Here is a 20,521-nt window from a genome sequence, read left to right on the forward strand (position 1 = left end):
GAAGTGGGTGTTAGGGGCTAGAGAGATCGTTTGGTTGGTTAGGAAGTCTTGCTGCTCTCTCAGAGGATCCAGGTTTGGTTCCCAGCACCCAAATGGCAGCTCACAGTCATCTGGAACTCCAGTTCCAGGGATTCTGATGTCCTCTTCTGGCCTTTGTGGGCACCAGGCATGCATGTGGTACAGGTGGACACTCAGGTGTAAGAAATGGGTATGAGAAGCTGGGCCTGGTGGTACACACCTCTAATCCTAGCACTCTGGAGGCAGAGGCAGGGGGATCAGGAGTTCAAGGCCAGCCTCAGCTACATATTGAGCCCAAGATGACACACTCAAGCCTTACACTATGCTATCTGAAGACTAGGTAAGACCCTCTCTCAAAGACAAAAGAAAGAGAAAGATGTGAGAGCCCTTCATGATGGTACACACCCCCTATAATTGCTGTACTGGGGATGCTGAGGCAGGAGGATTTCCTGGCTTTTTATTAGCATATATTAATAATACAAGAGTACATAATTTAATTATGGCGTCTTTATACCTGTGTATGATGCATTTGGATTACATGCTCCTGCCCTCTCGCACTGCAGCCGACACCCATCCTTCCTCTTCTTAGTTCCCTTCTATTTTCATGTCTTTCTGCTTTTGGGGGGAGGGAGTGGGGGGGTCTCCTGTGTAGCCCTGGCTGTCCTGGCACTCACTTTGTAGACCAGGCTGACCTCGAACTCACAGAGATCCACCTGCCTCTGCCTCCCAAGTGCTGGGATTAAAGGTGTGAGCCACCACCGCCCAGTATCATGTCTTACAATTTTAAGTAACATTTATTCATTGTGTGTGTTCAGGGAGGCAGGGGTGAATGCCCTGGTGTGATATCAGGTCAGAGGACATCTTGTGGGAGTCTGTTCTATAGCCTTCCACCATGTGGATCATGGCGGTCAAACTCAGGTCATCAGGCGGGCCCTCATGCCTTCTGTGGTTGTTGTTGTTACCTAGTGAGTTTAGGGTTGCCATAGGCTCATGGCCGAGGGGTTATTTATAGGAACATCGGCACCCTACCAGTGTCTTTACTGCTGTAGAAACCATGTCCCCCTCTCCCAGCAGCCACCAACTGCCCAGAGATCCTCACGGAGGGGTGAGGCCCTCCTCTAGCATCTCTCTGACCATAAGGTGACATGATTTCTAATTCCAGGCCAGCCTGGGCTACATATAGAAACTCTTGGGCTGGAGCAATGGCTCAGTGGTTAAGAGCACTGCTCTTCCAGAGGACCCGGGCTCAATTCCCAGCACCCACATAGCAGCTCACAATTGTCTGTAACTCCAGTTCCAGGGGATCTGATGCCCTCACACAGTCATACATGTAGGCAAAACACCAATGCACATAAAATAAAAATAAATCTTAAAAAAAAAAGGAAACTCTTTCCCCTTCTACACACACACACACACACACACACACACACACACACACACACACACACACACTGCATGTGAAAACTCTTCCCCTTGAGGCCAATGGACAGTGTTACTCTGAAAACAGTTGGTAAGAAGTACCTGCTGCCGGGCAGTGGTGGCGAATGCCTTTAATCCCAGCACTCGGGAGGCAGAGCCAGGTGGATCTTTGTGAGTTCGAGGCCAGCCTGGGCTATAGAGTGAGTTCCAGAAAAGGCGCAAAGCTACACAGAGAAACCCTGCCTTGAAAAAACCAAAAAAAAAAAAAAAAAAAAAGAAGAAGAAGAAAAAGAAGAAGAAGGCCGGGCGGTGGTGGCACACGCCTTTAATCCCAGCACTCGGGAGGCAGAGCCAGGCGGATCTCTGTGAGTTCGAGGCCAGCCTGGGCTACCAAGTGAGTTCCAGGAAAGGAGCAAAGCTACACAGAGAAACCCTGTCTCGAAAAAAAAAAAAAAAACCAAAAAAAAAAAAAAAAGAAAAAGAAGAAGAAGAAGAAGAAGAAGAAGAAGAAGAAGAAGAAGAAGAAGAAGAAGAAGAAGGACAACCTGTCTTTGGGTGGGAGATAACCAATGGCTACGGGGTGGGGTCTGGATGTCTATTTATAAGGTTTGACTTCAGGGTAGGAATTTCGGGCATGTTAGAGAATAGACAGGATTTGGGGATTCTGGGGAAATCCCAGTTGTAGATGATGGAAGGGTAGTAAGTATAGAAACGCCTCCATCTTCTCATCCGCCCCCCCCCCCCCCATCTTTTCCTCTCATCCTCTCCAACAGTGGCAAGCTGGTTTCTCCCAAGTGGAAGAACTTCAAAGGCCTCAAATTGCTGTGCCGGGACAAGATCCGCCTCAACAACGCCATCTGGAGGGCCTGGTACATTCAGTGTGAGTGGGTGCCCTGGGTCCCTCGGGGCTGGGAGGCTTCTTTCCAGCCAGAGGGCTCCCTTCACAGAACGTAGAGTCAGCACCTGTGGAGTGCATGATGCCAGCCTTGTGCGGAGGGCAAGCCCCCGGGACAAGGACCCTGGAACAGCCTCCGGCCTTCAGAGGGGCTTGAGGAATATGTGCCAAAGGTCACTTTCTCCTGGGAGATAAGGTGCAGCCGAGGGCACTTTGAAAGCTCTGAGGGAGGCTGCAATGTGGGTGCCAATTCAAGGCCCGTTCAGCAGCCCCTTCACTAAGGAAGCTACTTGGGATTCTCTGGTAAAAGAAGCCTGTTAGAGCCAGAGCTCAAGGACAGAACACCTGCCCAGAGTCCCCCAATGAGGGGCTGGGAATGTGGCTCAGTGGTAGAGCACCTGCCTAGAGTCCTCAAGTGTGGGCCTGGGGGAGCCATACAGTATAAAATGTCTGCCTAGAATCCACCAGTGAGTAAGGGGTCAGGAGTATGGATCAACAGTAATACACTTACCTAGCATGTTCCAGGCCCTGGTTCCATTTCCAGTACCACAAAAAGGGTATGTGTGGGGGCATTTACATTTCCCACTGGTCCAGTTGCAATGCTTAGTAAATGAGGAAAATTCTGCATGGATCAGCCTTTCTCTCTGTAGCCCTGGCTGTCCTGAAACTCCTCCACAGACCAGGCTGGCCTCGAACTCAGAGATCCACCCGCTTCTCAAGTGCTAGAATTCAAGGTGTGCGCCACCACTGTCCGGCACCACTAGCCTGTCAATGAACAAACATCCTGTAGGTACCTGCTGTGATTTAGGCAGATTAGATCCATAAAGCCATGTTGGAAAAGACCCAGGACTTGAAGTCACTCCGACAGGTTTCTTGTCACTGCTTCTTCCTGGTCCGTGTGACTTTAACAAGTCAGTTGCCTGACCGCTTTGAACCCACGTCCCTATCTACCCGATGATGGCGGGTGCGGTGAAAACAGGTCTACCAGGGCCTAGCACCAAGTGGAGGGTCAGTGAAGGAGATAGCCAGAGGAGGTTACAGTCATGTATTGGGGGACAGCCCCCTCTGTGGCGAGTCGGTAGGATCAAAGGCTGTGCTGAGCTGGGAACACAGCCCTGGAGGGATACATTTGTTTTTGTCTCTGCTGGCCCCGCTGGATCTCATCCAAGCAGATAGGGACTGTTAGACTCCAGTTTCTATTGACCCATGTGCCCAACACTTGAATAAATTATCTTGTTTAAGACTCAAAACCAGCTGGGGGGTGGTGGCGCACGCCTTTAATCCCAGCACTCAGGAGGCAGAGGCGGGCGGATCTCTGTGAGTTGGAGGCCAGCCTGGTCTACATACAGAGTGAGTTCCAGGACAGCCAGGGCTACACAGAGAAACCCTGTCTCAAAACAAACAAACAAACAAACAGACAGACAGGGGCATTCTTCATCTGCCCCACGGTGTAACAAGTTCCAAGCCATCCTGAGCCACTGAAATCCTACCTGAAGGGAGGGCTGGAGGGTGGCAGGAGGGAGGAGGAGGGATCTGTGGGTGGTATGTAGAGTGAGTAGAAAATGTCTTAATAAAGAAAAATGAAAAGGAAAAAAAAAGATTTAAAAAACAAAACATAAAAAAGCATAACTAGTGTATGAAGGCCTCAGGTGTGTATGTGCAAGCATCATCAGAGTAAAAACTTGGAACTAAAAAAAAGAAATCCTATCTGAAAAAGATGTGCGGGTGTCAGGCATTTTCCCAGTCAGAGTTTTCAGAGTCTCCCTTTTCAGCCCTACAGCAGCCTCTGCCTGCCCTGGACAACCCCCCTCCCCAAGGACTGGGGGTGTGGCTCAGCAGGAGAGCACTTGCCTAGATGCCCCCCAGTGAGACACACAGCAGCTACCTGCTTTTTCCATGGCTTCTCTGGGTCTCTGAGAAGTTATCTGACAGAATCTAGGCGAATTAGGAAGCTGAAAAGTCGGGGTTGGGGAGGGCGGTTCTCTTTTCATGTTAAAGCTAGATGGGCACACACACACTGTTGGCACTGCAGAAGTTAGTTTATCTTTTCCTTTGCTCCCTTCCTTCTCCCACTCCCGCCCCCCCTCCCGGTCCCTCCCTCCCTCCCTCCCCCTCCCTTCCTCTCCCCTCCCTCCCTCCCCCTCCCTTCCTCTCCCCTCCCTCCCTCCCTCTCCCTCCCCCCTCTCTCCTTCCCTCCGCCTCCTTCCCTTCCTCTCCCTCCCTCCTTCAGTTCCTCCCTCCCCCTCCCTCCCTCCCTCCCTCCCTCCCTCCCTCCCTCCCTCTATTTCTTTCTGTGTACATGTATGCAGGTGCGCATGTATATATAAAGGCAAAGGGTCAACCTTAGTTGTTATTCTATCTCATTGCCTCAAACTAAGTAGGTTAGGCTTGCTGGCCAGTGAGTGAGACCCACGGATCCACTGGGGTGCCAAACATGCACCTGGCTTTCTTTTTTTTCTTAATACAATTTCTGGGCATTGAATGTCGGTCCTAATACTTCCAGAGACTTTACTGACTGCACCATCTCCTCAACCCACCCTGCCTACCTTCCTTCTTTTAAAAACAGGGTCTCATATAGTCCAGGTTAGATTTGAATTTAGTATGTAAGCAACCAAGGGTGGCCTTGAACTCCTGATCTTCCTCCTTTCTCCATCTCCTGAGTGCTAGGAGTACAGAGGAGCACCACCATACTTGGCCCGCTGTGAGCTTTGGTTTTCTTTCCTTTCTCCCTCCTCCTCCTCCTCTTTTTTTTTTTTTTTTTTATTTATTTATTACACATAGTGTTCTGCCTGCATGTCTCCCTGAAGGCCAGAAGAGGGCACCAGATTTCATTACAGATGGTTGTGAACCACCCCATGTGGGTGCTGGGAATTGAACTCAGGACCTCTGGAAGAACAGTCAGTGCTCTTAAGCTCTGAGCCATCTCTCCAGCACGCCCCTCTTCTCCTTCTGATACTATGCATTTCACTATGCATCCTTGACTGGTCTGAAACTTGCTCTGTAGACCTGGCTGGCCTCAAACTCACAGAGATTGTACCTACCTGTGCCTCCTTAGTGCTGGCATTAAAGACATGCTTTTTATAATACTTATTTATTGGGCATGTCTATGCATATGTGAATAGCTCAGGAGAGCTCCATGGATGTGGGAGGCTAGGATTGCTCATCATCATTATGATTATAATGACAACATAGTGGCAACATCTTATAACAAAACATGGTGTGATGGTACAGACCCCAGCTACCCTGCAGGCTGAAGAATGAAGATCTCAAGTTCAAAACCAGCTTGTGTGACTTATTGAAGCCATATCTCAAAAGAAAGAGTAAAATATGAGCTAGAGATGTAGTTCAGTGGTAGAGCCCCTGCCTAGAATTCCCCAGTGAGGGGCTGGGGTGTGGCTCAGTGGTAGAGTGCCAGCCTAGAATCCCCCACACATGAAAAATAAAATAAATAAACTTTTAAAAGATTTTAAGTTTTTTAAAAGGTGATTGTGGTGATGTAGGCCTGTAATTTCAGCTACTGTGGGGGCTGAGGCAGGAGGATGACAGGTTGAGTCCAGTCTGGACTACACAGGGAGATGGTATAATTTATATATATATTGGTTTTTCGAGACAGGGTTTCTCTGTGTAGTTTTGCGCCTTTCCTGGAACTTGCTTTGGAGAACAGGCTGGCCTCGATCCGCCTGCCTCTGCCTCCTGAGTGCTGGGATTAAAGACGTGTGCCACCACAGCCCATATATATATAAATACACACACATATATACACATATATACGTATATATGTGTGTGTATATATGTATATGTATTTGAAAAAGGGCAGGCAAGATGGCTTGGTGGATAAAGGTGTTTTTCACTGAGACTGATGACCTGAATTGGGTTCCCTGGACCCATATGAAGATGGAAGGGGAGAACCAACTCCAGGAAGTTCTTTTCTGAACGCCATACATGTGCCACGGCACACATGTGCTCCTCCTCCTCGCCACACAAAATAAATAAATGTCGTAAAAATCTAAAACATCAGGCCGGGCGGTGGTGGCGCACGCCTTTAATCCCAGCACTCGGGAGGCAGAGACAGGCGGATCTCTGTGAGTTCGAGGCCAGCCTGGGCTACCAAGTGAGTCCCCGGAAAGGCGCAAAGCTACACAGAGAAACCCTGTCTCGAAAAACCAAAAAAAAAAAAAAAAAAATCTGAAACATCGTAAGAGCAGTGAAGCTGTGGCTGTAGCTCAGGGGTAGAGTCTCTGGGTTCAATCCCTAATGGGGGGCAGAGGCCTGTGGAGGGAGCCTGGCTTCCACCCCCGCAAAAGTGCCATCTTCATCTCAACCATCAGGGGGCGCTACAGCCCCTCCGCAGGTCCCTCCCTGCATCCCGGCAGCAACCTTCCTTCCTCATCTACCGCTCCTCTTCCGCACTCCCAAAGCCTCTGGGTTTCTCCTGAGAGCTAGCTGCCCAGGCACTTTGCACCTCTGCCTGGGCAGGAGGGATTTTCCACTTTACCTTATCTATCCGGTGTTTGTTTGTTTTCCTTATCTCTGCTGCTGGGAGCAGCGCTGATTTATCCCCGAGTCTCTCATCCCAGCATGGGGCCCCTGCGAAGGTGCAAAGGGTTAGGTCGTGAATGGCAGCGAAGGAAACCGCCTCAACCTAGATTCCCCCGAGGCAGGGGCTTGGGGCGAGGCTCGGTGGTGGAGCAGATGCCCGGAGGATATGATTGGTGTCAGAGAAAACCTGGCCCAGCCCCCAGGGGAGGAGACAGGCAGGATCCAGTGGTTCCTGGATAACCTTTCATCTTTCCTGGTGCTCACGTCCTCATCTGGGAAGCCAGGAGGGAGATTCTCTAGACCTTCCTTGCTCTTGGACCCTGGTCGTTTACACATCCAAGGGTCCATCCGTTTGTCTTCTCGTCTTCTCCTCCTCCTCTGTTGGATCTCACATAGCCCAGGCTGACTTGAACTCAGCCTCACAAAGGATAACCTTGACGTTTTGACCTTCCTGCCTCCATTTCCCAAGTGCTGAAGTAGGCAGGTGCCATCCCGTTGGCTTGGAGTTTCTAGTTTCTCTCTCTCTCTCTCTCCTTCTCTCCTTATTCCTCTATGTGATACCAGGCTGGAACCCAGGGCCTTACATACACTAGCCAAGCGCTCTACCACTGAGCGACATCCCAGCCCCTCACTGGGGGATTCTAAGCAGGTGCTCTACCACTGAGCCACATCCCAGCCCCTCACTAGGGGATTCTAGGCAGGTGCTCTACCACTGAGCCACACCCCCAGCCCCTCACTGGGGGATTCTAGGCAGGTGTTCTACCACTGAGCCACACCCCAGCCCCTCACTAGAGGATTCTAGGCAGATGCTCTACCACTGAGCCACACCCCAGCCCCTCACTGGGGGATTCTAGGCAGGGGCTCTACCACTGAGTCACACCCCAGCCCCTCACTGGGGGATTCTAGGCAGGTGCTCTACCACTGAGCCACACCCCAGCCCCTCACTGGGGGATTTTAGGCAGGTGCTCTACCACTGAGCCACACCCCAGCCCCTCACTGGGGATTCTAGACAGGGGCTCTACCACTGAGCCATGCCATCCCAGTACTGTCTGTGATGGAAGCCTGTTGAATCAATGGACCCTGAAGAGAAATACCTGGCAGTATGTAGCATGGGAGGAAATCACAGGAAGGGCTGGAGGAAGGTGTTCCCTGTAGAATAAGACTAGAGAAGAGCCAGTGGCATGGCTCATACATGAAATAGCACTCAGGAAGCTAAGGCAGGAGGATCACAAGCTTGAGGCAATCCTGGAATATATAAGGACCTGTTTCATAAACTGTCTTAGTCAGGGTTTCTGTTGCTGTGAAGAGACACCATGACCACGACAACTCATTTTTTGTTTGTTTGTTTTTTGAGACAAGGTTTCTCTGTGTAACTTTGGAGCCTTTCCTGGAACTCACTCTGTAGCTCAGGCTAGCCTTGAACTCACAGAGATCCTCCTGGCTCTGCCTCCTGAGTGCTGAGATTAAAGGCGTGCGCCACCACTGCCCGGCTACACGACAACTCTTTTTTTTTTTTTGGTTTTTCGAGACAGGGTTTCTCTGTGTAGCTTTGCACCTTTCCTGGAACTCGCTTTGTAGACCAGGCTGGCCTCGAACTCACAGAGATTTGTCTGGCTCTGCCTCCTGAGTGCTGGGATTAAAGGCATGTGCCACCACCGCCCGGCACGACAACTCTTATAAAGGAAGACATTTCACTGGGGCTGGCTTACAGCTTCAGAGGTTTAGTCCATTATTGTCATGGCAGGTGGCATGCTAGCGTGCAGGCAGACATGGTGCTGGAGAAGGAGCTGAGAGTCCTACATCCAGATCCATAGGCAGCAGAAGCAACTGTGTGCTACACTGAGCATAGCTTGAGCATAGGAGACCTCAAAGCTCATCCCTCAAAGCAGTAACGCACTTCCTCCTATAAGGCCACACCTGCTCCAACAAAGCCATGCCTCCTAATAGTGCCACTCTCTATGGGGGCCATTTTCTTTCAAACCACCACATACACCGAACAAATAAAATACAGAGTAGGTTATGGGTGGGACACATGACAGAGACAGGAAGCTGGGGTAGCCAGGTGAGGGGAAATTTGGAAACCAATCAGAGCCTGAGGGGTGTGTTCCGTGCCCTGGAGGCTGTAGGGAGCTATGGACTGTTTTAGACCCATAGCAGCAGAAATAATAATCTGCTGAGTATGAGGCTGGAGTCAAGGAAGTCCATGCAAGGAATGACTTGGACTAGGGGGTGAGTGGGAAAGGATGGAGAGGAGGGGATAGTGGATGAACTGTCTTGGATGCTGTTGAATTGGCATGGTTGGTTAGTCTGCAGCCTGTCGGACTTGGACTGCTGAGAGCTGGTAAGGAATTTTTGCAAGTTCTGGAATATTAGCAGGAAAAGAATTCAGGAATCAGCAGGGGGCAGTCAGGGGGCAGGAGATCAGGGAGAAAGCTCCTGGGGCTGGTGGAGGAGGTGGGTGCTGTGCAAGGGTGCTAGAAGGGTGGAGCTGGGCCTTCTGGGAAGATGCTGAGTTTCCAGACTGAAGATGGGGTGGGAGGTGTGGGCTTGTGTGGCACCTGCAGAATCTGGAGCAGGAGGAGAATGTTCATTTCTTAGAGTGACAAAGAGAAGAGGAAACTGGGGGGAGCAGAAAAGAGCCAGGGGCTGAAGCAAGGCAGGAGGATCAAGAAGTTGAGGACAGTCTGGAGAGATGGCTCAGTGGGTAAGAGCACTGGCTACTCTTCCAGAGGTCCTGGGTTCAATTCCCAGCACCCACATGGCAGCTCACAGCCATCTATGATGGGATCTGGTATGCAGATGTACATGAAGACAACACATACATAACCAAGTAGATCGTTTTGTTTTTGTTTTCAGGATTTATTTTTGTGTATAATGGTGTTTTGCTTGCATGTATGTCTATGTGAGGACACCATATCTCCTGGAACTGGAGTTACAGACAGTTGTGAGTTGCCATGTGGGTGCTGGGAATTGAACCTGGATCCTCTAGAAGATCAGCCAATGCTCTTAACCACTGAGCCATCTTTCCCAACCCAATAAATCTCTTTTTAAAAAGTTTGAGAGGCTGGGCAGTGCTGTTACATTCCTTTAATCCCAGCACTCGGGAGGCAGAAGCAGGTGGATCTCTGAGTTTGAGACCAGCCTGGTCTACAGAGTGAGATCCAGAACAGCCAGAGCTACACAGAGAAACCCTGTCTCAAAAAAACAAAACAACAACAACAACAACAAAAAGAGTTTGATGACAGCTTAGGCGACGTAGTGGTTCCAGGCTAGCCCAAACTATAATAAATTGCAAGAATCTGTGTCAAAATAAAAATAATTTACACCCTGATGATGTATCTCCTCAGTACCCTTGCTCAGAATCATCCATTGAGGATGGGTTGTGGCTCAGCAATAGGGTGCCCTGGAATCTCCCAGTGAGAGGTTGGGGTGTGACTTAGTAGTAGAGCTTGTGCAGAGAGAAGAGAAAGGGGGGGTGACCTCAGTGGGTAGTGTGCTTGTCTAGAACACAGGAAGCCCTGTGTTCCCTCGCCATCACAGCATTGAATTGGCAGGGTGGTGAACCTGGGAGGTGGAGGCAGAAGGATCAAGAGATCAAGGTCATCCTCAGCTGCCTGATGAGTTTGAGACCAGCGAAGGACCAATGTGAGAGAGAGAGAGAAGAGAGAGAGAGAGAGAGAGAGAGAGAGAGAGAGAGAGAGAGAGAGAGAGAGAGAGATGAGAGAGGAGAGAGAGAGAGAGAGAGAGAGAGAGAGAGAGAGAGAGAGAGAGAGGAGAGAGAGAGAGAGGAGAGAAAGAGAGAGAGAGAGAGGAGAGAGAGGGGGGGGTCAGGCAGGATTATAGAGTGTGTCACTCAACTTCCAGTCTCCTAGGGTGCAGGATGCGAGGTCTGGGTGCCTCTGACCTGGCCCTCTCCCCTCAGATGTGCAGCGGAGGAAGAGCCCAGTATGTGGCTTCGTGACCCCTCTGCAGGGGTCGGAAGCAGATGAGCACCGGAAAACCTGAGGTAGCCGGAGACAGATGGGCTGCCCACCCATCTGCTTGTCCACCCAGCGGTTCCCTCCCGCGGTGGGGGAGTGGGTGTGTGGGAGACCGGACCGGGATGTGGGGAGACCCGACCGTAGGGTGTCACCCCGACGCTGAGCCCTGATCCCTGCCCTCCCCGCAGGCTGTCGTCCTGGAGGGGAATTACTGGAAACGGCGCATCGAGGTGGTGATGCGGCGAATACCACAAGTGGCGAATCTACTACAAGAAGCGGGTCAGTGGGACCGGCAGGGGCAGAGCGTCCCCTTGGGGCTCAGAAGAGCCCTGGAGGGGGACCCCACGGCCCCACCCTCACCCCTACCCTCCAACCACCCCATAAAGTCCCAGCATGATGCCCTGGAGGGGATCCCATGGCCCCACCCTCACCCATACCCTCGAACCACCCCATAAAGTCCCAGCATGATAGCCACAGGGTCTCCCCAGGGCCAGCTTCTCTCCTCCTGGGTGGTGGGAAGGGGCAGGGCCCGGGGATCTATGAACTCCAGTGGTTGTGGGTGGAGGGGGAGTGACTCGGTGGGGACGGGGATTCAGTGTCCAAACTTTGTGTTCCCCTAGCTCCGTAAGTCCAGCAGGGAAGGGGATCTCCTGGCTCCCAAGCAGGTGAGTGTTCAGTAAATCTAGCACCGGAAGGCTTGAGCAAGGAAGGGCATCTGGGCAGATGGAAACTGCAGAATCGAACATGTCTGCCTGGCTGACCAGGACGGGATATGGGCGAGGTAACTGGGTGTGAGAGGAATGGGCGTGGCCTCTATGACGGTGTGGGTGATTACTGAAACTTTCTCTTCTTGGGAAGATCGGTTGTGAGGCAGGAGGATTGTAGCGAGTTCCAGGCTAGCCTGAGTTGAGTTTTGAGTCCAACGCCAGTGTGGGCTGCAGAGTGAGCTGTCCGTGCCTTAAGGAAAGCAAACACAACAAAATAAAACAAAAAAGAAAGAAAGAGAAAAGTAAGCAGATGGAGGGAGGCGTAAGGGAAAGGCATCCACAAGACGGAAGTCTCAGACAGAAGAAAGCAGACAGAAAGCCAGGATGAGGCAGGAGGATTGCAAACTGAAGGCCAGTTCAAGAAGTTGGAGGCTACCTTGGAGATGATGTCTTCAAGAACAAAAATAAAAACAACTAAAACTTGGCTTGATGGTGCACACCAGCCATGCCACCACTGAGGAGGTAGAGACAGTAAGATCAGGAGTTCAAGGCTATCCTCTGCTACACAGAGAGTCTGGGCTAGCCTGGGCTACATGAAACTCTGCCTCAAAAACTTAAAGCCAGCAAGATGGGATGGTGTATGTTTTTTGTTTGTTTGTTTTGTTTTTCGAGACAGAGTTTCTCTGTGTAGTTTTGGTGCCTGTCCTGGATCTCGCTCTGCAGACCAGGCTAGCCTTGAACTCACAGAGATTCTCCTGCCTCTGCCTCTGAGTGCTGAGATAAAAGCCAAACTACAGCATGGAGAGCCGAAAAGGCAACTGGCCATCCTGGTCTGCTTCCTCCAGGGAGTTGTTAGAGACCTTGGCTTCTTAGACCATAAATCAGGCCACCCAAGAAAAGTGAGGTGTTATCTTTAAGAGAGGCTTTCTCTCCAGGGTAGAGGACCGCTTCATCCTCAGGCAGGGTAACGTGGAGGACCAGGGCAGTGAGCTCTGTATCCTGCCAGGTGGAAGGTGGGTGGCCGCCACCAGAGCGATGGTGCGAACAGCTCTTCTCCAGTGTGGTGCCCGTGCTGCTTGGGGGCTCCGAGGAGGAGCCTGGGGGTCGACAGCTTCTGGACCTCGACTGCTTCCTGTCCGATATATCCGATACACTCTTCACCATGACACAGCCCAGCCCCTCATCCCTTCAGCTGCCCCCAGAAGACGGTGAGGAGAGGAAGGTTGTGTGTGTGGGGGGGGAGAGGGGCTGAGCTGTCTCCCCTGCCTGCAGCTTCCAACCTCACCCTTGTCCCTTCAGCTTATGTTGGCAATGCTGACATGATCCAGCCAGACCTGACGCCGCTGCAGCCCAGCCTGGATGACTTCATGGAGATATCAGGTGGGACAGGTCCTTCCCCAGGAGGCAGGATGGACCAAAGGGTCAGTTTAAGAAAAAAATTCTAGGAGACTATTAGGTTTTTGCAGTGGGAGGATGAACGGTATTGTAATTTGTGTGTGTGTATGTGATGTTAGGATTAGAACCCAAGACGTTGTACCTACTAGGCAGGTGCTCTGCCACTGAGCCACACCCCAGCCCCTCACTGGGGGATTCTAGGCAGGTACTCTACCACTGAGCCACACTCCCAGCCCTCACTGTGGGATTCTAGGCAGGTTCTCTACCACTGAGCCACACCCCAGCCCCTCACTGTGGGATTCTAGGCAGGTGCTCTACCACTGAGCCACACCCCAGCCCCTCACTGTGGGATTCTAGGCAGGTGCTCTCCCACAGATCCTTTATGGTCTAGTATGGGAGAGTCCTTGGGTTTGATCCTGAGCACTTCATGAGCCGCTGTGACTGACAAGGGAATTCCAAGCATCAGATCTCTCTGGGTTTGTTTTTGCTTTTGTTTTCTTGAGACAGGGTTTCTCAGTGTAGCCCTGGCTGTCCTGGAACTCACTATGTAGACTGGTCTCAAACTCAGAGATTTGCCCACCTTTGCCTCCTGAGTGCTGAGATCAAAGGCATGTGCCACTACATTCATCTTTGAAGCATCAAATCTCTTGAAGCATTTTGCAAAGTGGCAAGTTTCTCAGATTCCTCTCTTCTCCCAGGCTACTGAGTTGCTGATGTAGTCCAGCCCATGAGGACAAACCTCTTTCTTTCTCTCTCTTCTGTCTCTGGTTTTTCTTATGAGACAGGGTGTCTCAGTTAGGGTTTCATTGCTGTGAAGAGACACCATGGCCATGGCAACTCTTACAAAGGAGAACATTTAACTGGGGTGGCTCACTTACACTTCAGAGGTTTAGTCCATTATCATCATGGTGGGACATGGTGGCGTGCAGGCAGACATGGTCCTGGAGAGGTAGCTGAGCGTTCTACATCTGGATCCCCAGGCAGCAGGAAGAGACAGTGACACTGGGCCTGGCTTAAACGTCTGAAACCTCAAAGCCCGCCCCCAGTGACACACTTCCTTCAACCAGACCACACCTACTCCAACAAGGCCACACCCACTCCAACGAGGCCACACCTCCAATAGTGCCACTCCCTATGAGCCTATGGGGGCCATTTTCCTTCAGACCCCACACATGTCCTAGTTTTCTTTCTGTTGCTCTGACAGGTGCTCTGACAAAAAGCAGCTTAGAGAAGGAAAGGGCTGTCTCTGCTTCCAGGTCACAGCCCTTCACTGAGGGAAGTCAGGGCAGGAACTCAAGCGGGAACCATGGCGGAATGAGGAGTACTGCTTGCTGAGTGTCTTTGTTGGGAGTGCTGTTACTGTGCTGAAACACCATAACAACAGTGACTCAGTCCATCGTGGAAGGAAGTCAGGGCAGGAACCTGGAGGCAGGAGCTGATGCAGAGGCCGTGGGGGTAGAGCGGCTTATTGCTTGTTCTTCGTGGCTTGCTCAAACTGTTTTCTCATAGAAACTTGGGTCACCTGCCCAGGGGTGGCTCTGCCCACCATGGGCTGGACCCTCCCCTGTGGATCACTAAATAATAAAATGCCCTGCAGGCTTGCCTACAACAGCCTGATCTTGTGGAGGCATTTTCTCAGCTGGGGCTCCTTCCTCTACTTTATTTATTTATTTATTTATTTATTTATTTATTTATTTATTTATTTATATTTTTCCGGAGCTGAGGACCGAACCCAGGGCCTTACGCTTGCTAGGCAAGCGCTCTACCACTGAGCTAAATCCCCAACCCCTTCCTCTACTTTATGTCCAGTAGACCTCATATGAACCAGCACACTTAGCTACCTCCTCTGTCAGTTAACAATCAGGACGACAGGCAGCCGGATCTAAGCAGCCTCCCACTCAATGACATCCCCTTCTCGGGTTACTCTAGGAAATCATCAAGTTGATGGTTAAAGTTAACTAGGATATGGGTCTTATACAGTCCAGGCTGGCCTCAGACTTGCTGTATAGCCAAGGCTACCCTGAACTCTGATCTTGCCGTCTCTACCTCCCACACTGGCATTACAGGCCTAGAAGTGTGTATTACCATGCCCACAATGTGTTCTCTCCCTCTCCCTCTCCCTCTCCACACATACCCCCCCCCCCCCCCCCGACTTACTTGAGATAGAGTTTCACTATGTAACTCAGGATGGCCTCGAACTCAGTCTCCTGAGTGCCTGGATTCCAGGTATGAGTCACAATGCCTTATACAACTCGCTTCCTGTTTTCCCATGGGGTCTTCCTTCCCCAAAGGGCTGCCTTCCCTGACTGTCTTTCTTCCTTTCATTTTTGTTTGTTTATTTTTTGAGACAGGGTTTCTCTGTGTAGTTTTGGTGCTTGTTCTGGAACTTGCTCTGTAGAACTCAGAGATCCTCCTACCTCTGCCTGCCGAGCACTAGTATTAAAGGCGGGTGCCAACACAGCCTGGCCCTGAGTGTATTTCTAGCTCACTGCTCCTCACAGCATGCATTTAGGGGCCTTTAAAAGCCATGCTGGGGGTCAGGAGGATATCAGGGCTGAACCTGTCTCACCCAAACTTGAAGAGACCATCTGAGAGTGAAGCTTCATTCAGTGACATGCCCCCTTCCCAGCTCCTTCCCTATAGGGTCCTGGGCCTGTCATTCAAAGGGTGAGGCCAATGGGGCGGGTACTAGGGAATGAGGAACCTCCCCTACCCCCACCCCCACCTCTGCCTTAGCCCTGGGAGGGTGGGTTCTGCCAGGGGCAGAAGTGTTGATGGCAGTGCCCTGGAAGCAGATCTGCCCCCAAGGACAGCAGCTCCATCTTGTCCCACAGACCCCTACCACAGGTAGGAGCTCAGCTGTGCCCACCCAGGCTCTGGGCAAAGTGCAGATGGGTTGGAGTTTGCAGTGACTTGTCAGTCAGTGCCAGGTGGGAGCTGACTGGGGGCAAGCATGGCTCTCCCGGAGCAGGTGGCTACAGTGACCCTCCGAACCTGGCCATCCTCAGGGAGAGCCTGGAGCCACCCGGGGGTCCATTCTGTCCTTCTGGAAACCCTGTTGAAGGCGCAGAATTCTACAGAGGCTGAGGGCTGGGGAAGGGCAGGCCCCGGGACAGAGAGTGGCTGGTCAGTGTGGGGACCAGGCCAGGGAAGGACTGGAGCTTGATGGGAGGTTGGGAGGGGGAAGAGGTTCTCTGGAGGCCTCCCGGAACAGGTGTAAAAACTCAAAGTAACGGGGTAGCGGCCGCTTTGGCATGATGGGCTTACCCCAGGACTAGTCTCTAATCTTGGGCTTCAGGTAGCCTACCGACAAGGGCCATGGTCCTTGGGGGAGAGGGGTGGGCCTCTGGTGACCAGTTTCTAGTCCCTCCCCAGATCCTTTTGTACAGAGTCGGGGCACAGGACTGCATGAGACTACTTCTGATACTGGGAGAGATGTGGGCATGGCAGGCATGTTGTCTGTCACACACTAGGGACAGACATCCAGAGAGATAGACAGGTGCTTCACGTCACTGCATACTGATACTCAGAACCTGTTTGGTTTTTCTGGCCAGGCAGAATCACCTGAGACAAACACACACACACACGTATACACACATGCCATGCACAACACATATTCATACACATATGTAGGCACTTATGCACACACATACACACATGCACACACATACATATATATAAAAATACCACTTATGCATGCTCATACACATGGACAAACACATAAGTATACACACATGTACACACATGCACACACAAAGATATATATAAAAATACCACACTCATGCATGCTCAGACACATGGACAAACACATAAGTGTACACACATGTACACACATGGCAACATACATACATATACATACACCATACACATGCTTACACATATAGAGGTCTACATGTATACACACATGCATATACACATGTACACAGCATATACATATACACATACATGCACACATTCGCATATATATATATATATATATACATTTGCTCTCAGACATGCATATACACATATGCACATACATATACATGTTACGCACCCATATACACTCTCAACATGCATATATACCCAAATACACATAACACGTAGAAATATACACACAAATATGCATACCATATAGACATACACACACCGTAGAGACATACACATATGCACTCCCTGACCTTATGACCTTCTCTAACTCACTTGGTCTCGAGAGGTGGCTTATGTCAGAAGGTCTGACCAGCTTTCCTGGCTTAGGATTCTGAAGGGAAAGTGGGGGGGGCCACAGCCCACCAAACCCTGTGAGGAGCTACCATGGTGGGGTCTGCTCTGAATGGCCCAGGAGGCCTTGGGCACAGAGCACATGCTGGTCAGGGTCAGAGAAAGGTGCCCGGAAGGGAGAGGGTAGGCGGGTGTCGCCCCAGCCCGGGATGTGGTTAGGCCATGAGCAGCCTGCTTCCCAAAACCAGAATAGCCCAGAACTTACACAACCCACACCCCTAAACAATCTGGCTGCCTTGCCCGCCTCTCCCATGAGCTTTTCAGGCTTCCTGGCTCCCGATCACTCACACCCCGATTCAGCCCACTCTGTGTCCCCCAAACGTCAGCCTAGGCTTTGCTCTATCAGCCTCAACTTACTGATCTTTCAGCAAGCCTAACCTACTCCTGACCCACTGACCTGGTGAACCTGCTCACCCTTGATTCATCCCCGACGCAGAGGCAACTCCCTTGTACCCCACCTTTTTCCTTCCCAGAACCTCTCTGTGACCCCTTCTTTCTAGAACGCCAACAGTGCTCAAGAGAGGAGCAGACCCGGGGAGGGGAAGTGAGCCAAGAGTGGGGCTCCATGGGTGGGCAGCTTCCGGGGTCCCTGCTCTCTCACGCCCAGACCCCGCCATCTGTCCCAGGACCGTCCTACCCGTCTGTAGTGCAGCTTCGCTTGAGTGTGACAGAAACCATTTCAGTCTCTCGTGGAAGCCTTCCACCTCTCCTGGCTCCTGTCCCACCTCTGCCCAGCGTGGGGACTGCATCAAAGGCCTATCCTGAGTCCTTAATATCGTTTGCTCCTCTGTGTGTCCCAATTACAGATTTCTTCACCAATTACCGTCCCCCGCAGACGCCCACATCTTCAAACTTCCTGGAGCCCCCCAGCGTTGGCCCCATGGCTGACTCCCTCTTCAGCAGTGGGATCCTGGGCCCAGAGATGCCATCTCCAGCTTCCTTGTCCTCCTCCTCGGGGATGACCCCTCTCTCAGGGACTACCCGTCTACAGGTGAGCGTATCCTGTTCTGCACAGCCTGCCCAGGGCATCTGAGAGCTGGCTCTGCCTGGGGCCAGGAGGTAGCTAGACTCTTTCTGGGCCAGCCAGGAAGAGATCTTGGGAGAACACGGCCAGCAGAGAAGAAGCCCCTACAAAGCAGAACTAAATGGATTGAATTCTAGAAAGAGAGTGGAGGAAGACAGAGGACATAAGAACCGCAGAGCAGGGCACAGTCCAGAGGAGGGTTTTCTCGTGTTTGGGTTTTGGTTTTGGTTTTGAGACAGGGTTGGTCTCAGGGCCCTGAAGGGCCTGCCTGTGCCTCTTGAGTACAGAGATAAAAGGCGTACACCACTGTGCCTGCCCAACATTCTGGGTCTTAGTGAATGGGCTGGTGAAGGGCAAGCCAGATGGACAGGAATGTGTGCATGGAAGCAGGATGGGAGTGTGTGTGTGTATGTTTAGGCAGCTGTGAGTTGGTGTCTTGTGTCAAGAACTCCCGTGCCCAGTTCAGAAGTCATTTCCCTGTCACAGTTAGGTATCTGTTCTGGTTTCATTTCTGTCACTGTCCCGAGAAAAAGCAAGTTAGGGGGAGAAGAGGAGTTTCTTTCAGCTAGCAACCTCAGGTTACAGTCCATCAGTGTGGGGAAGTCAAGGCAGGAGCGTCAGTCACACCACATCTACAGTGGAGAGCAGAGGACGGTGGCTGCATGCATGCTCACTCACTTACTTAGTTCAGCTCCGTTTCTTTACTCTGACCCAGTTCAGGACCCCCTGCCTAGGGAATGGTGCCACCCACAGTGGTCTTTCCATATCAATCACCTGACTTAATTAAGATCATCCCCAACAGACATGCCCATAGGCCAACCCAATGTTGGCCGTTCCTCCCTGAGACTCTTCCCAGGTGGTCCTGGGTTGTGTCTTGTTGACAGTTAAGCTTAACTACCACAGCGTCCTTTCCCCTATCGTTGGACTTTTCACATGCTTTTGTAGTTGATTGTGAGATGTCTCTCTCCTCCACTGGACAGACAGCTTCTTGCTGGAAGGGCTGTTTTGGTCGCCACTGCATTCTCTGTGCCTAGTGGTGTCCACACACAGAGTATCATTCCATAAATGGTTGCCCAGGGAGTGAGTGAATGAGAGCAGAGAGAGACATGCGCAGCAGTAAATGGAAAGATCATGGTAGACAGTGGCGCCTGCGTATATGTGGGTAAGGGAATGTAAAGTAAAATGGGCTGGTGAGGAGTTGGGCTGGTGAGTGGATCCCCACACAAATGGTTGGGTGGATTGATAAATGAACTAGCGGGTGCACGGGCTGGTGATGCATGGCTTTGTGAATGGACGGATGATGTGTTACATTAGTGTTTGGTGGATGTACAGACGGTAGATGAATAGACAGATGGATGGGAGAATAAAGAGAGTTCGGATGGTTGGATCTGTTGGTGAATGGCTTCCTGAGGCTTCCCTGAGGCTGGAGCAGTAGCCAGTCTGTCATCATCGTGCTACACCTAGGAAGACAACCTCAGGGAAAGAGATACACTCCTCGTGGTGCCCGAGGTTTTAGTCTGTCATGGGGGAGGAGGTGAAACAGAGCAGAGAGGCTAGGAAGCAATGACAGAGGTGGGTGCCGGGGAGGAAGAATGCCTTCACGAGATGGCTTCAGCCTCCCCCCACCCCCCAACTTATTCCATCTGGACTCCCAGACTATGAGCTTACATTCCTGTCCCCATCCCCATTTTAGTTACTTTGTCCCTTGCTATGACAAAACGCCTGGCCAAAAGCAACTTAAGGAAAGGTTTTCAAGACAGGGTCTCTCTGTGGAACAGTCCTGGCTATCCTGGAACTCACTCTGTAGACCAGGTTGGCCTTGAACTCATTGAGATCCACCTGCCTCTGCCTCCCGAGTGCTGGGATTAGAGGCATGTGCCACCACCGCCCAGCACAAAAGGTTTCTTTTGGATCCTGATTTGGAGGATACAGTAGAGGAGGCATGATAGCATCACATCGAGACAGCTGGTCCCACTGTGTCAGGGGGCAGAGAGGAGAATGCTGGTACTCAGCTTGCATGCTCATTTTAATTTGATGATGATGATGATGATGTGTGTGTGTGTGTGTGTGTGTGTGTGTGTGTGTGCGTGTGTGTGTACAGGTGTGATGTAGAGGGGCATGCATGCCATAGTGCCCATGTGGAGGTCAGAGAATAACTTTCAGGAGTTGGTTCTTTCCTTCCCCCATGTGAGTTCCTGGGATCAAACTCAACTCATGAAGCTTGGCGGCAAGTGCTTTAAGTTTCTGAGCCATCATGCTGGCCCACTTTTTATTCAGTCTGGGA

General features: G+C 51.3%; 1 protein-coding gene across 1 annotated transcript in view; it reads left to right on the plus strand.

Moving 5' to 3' along the window:
* Positions 1-20,521, plus strand: part of Mlxipl (MLX interacting protein like) — a 31,496-nt gene that overhangs the window by 4,795 nt on the left and 6,180 nt on the right. Inside the window, 8 exon segments of the mRNA XM_052753967.1 lie at positions 2,211-2,317; positions 10,794-10,870; positions 11,034-11,093; positions 11,095-11,130; positions 11,472-11,516; positions 12,565-12,766; positions 12,858-12,938; positions 18,020-18,204. Coding sequence (XP_052609927.1) covers positions 2,211-2,317; positions 10,794-10,870; positions 11,034-11,093; positions 11,095-11,130; positions 11,472-11,516; positions 12,565-12,766; positions 12,858-12,938; positions 18,020-18,204 — 793 coding nt within the window.

This window comes from Peromyscus californicus, unplaced genomic scaffold (assembly GCF_007827085.1).
Source record: "Peromyscus californicus insignis strain IS unplaced genomic scaffold, ASM782708v3 Scaffold_2__1_contigs__length_46816999, whole genome shotgun sequence".
Taxonomy (NCBI): Eukaryota; Metazoa; Chordata; class Mammalia; order Rodentia; family Cricetidae; genus Peromyscus; species Peromyscus californicus.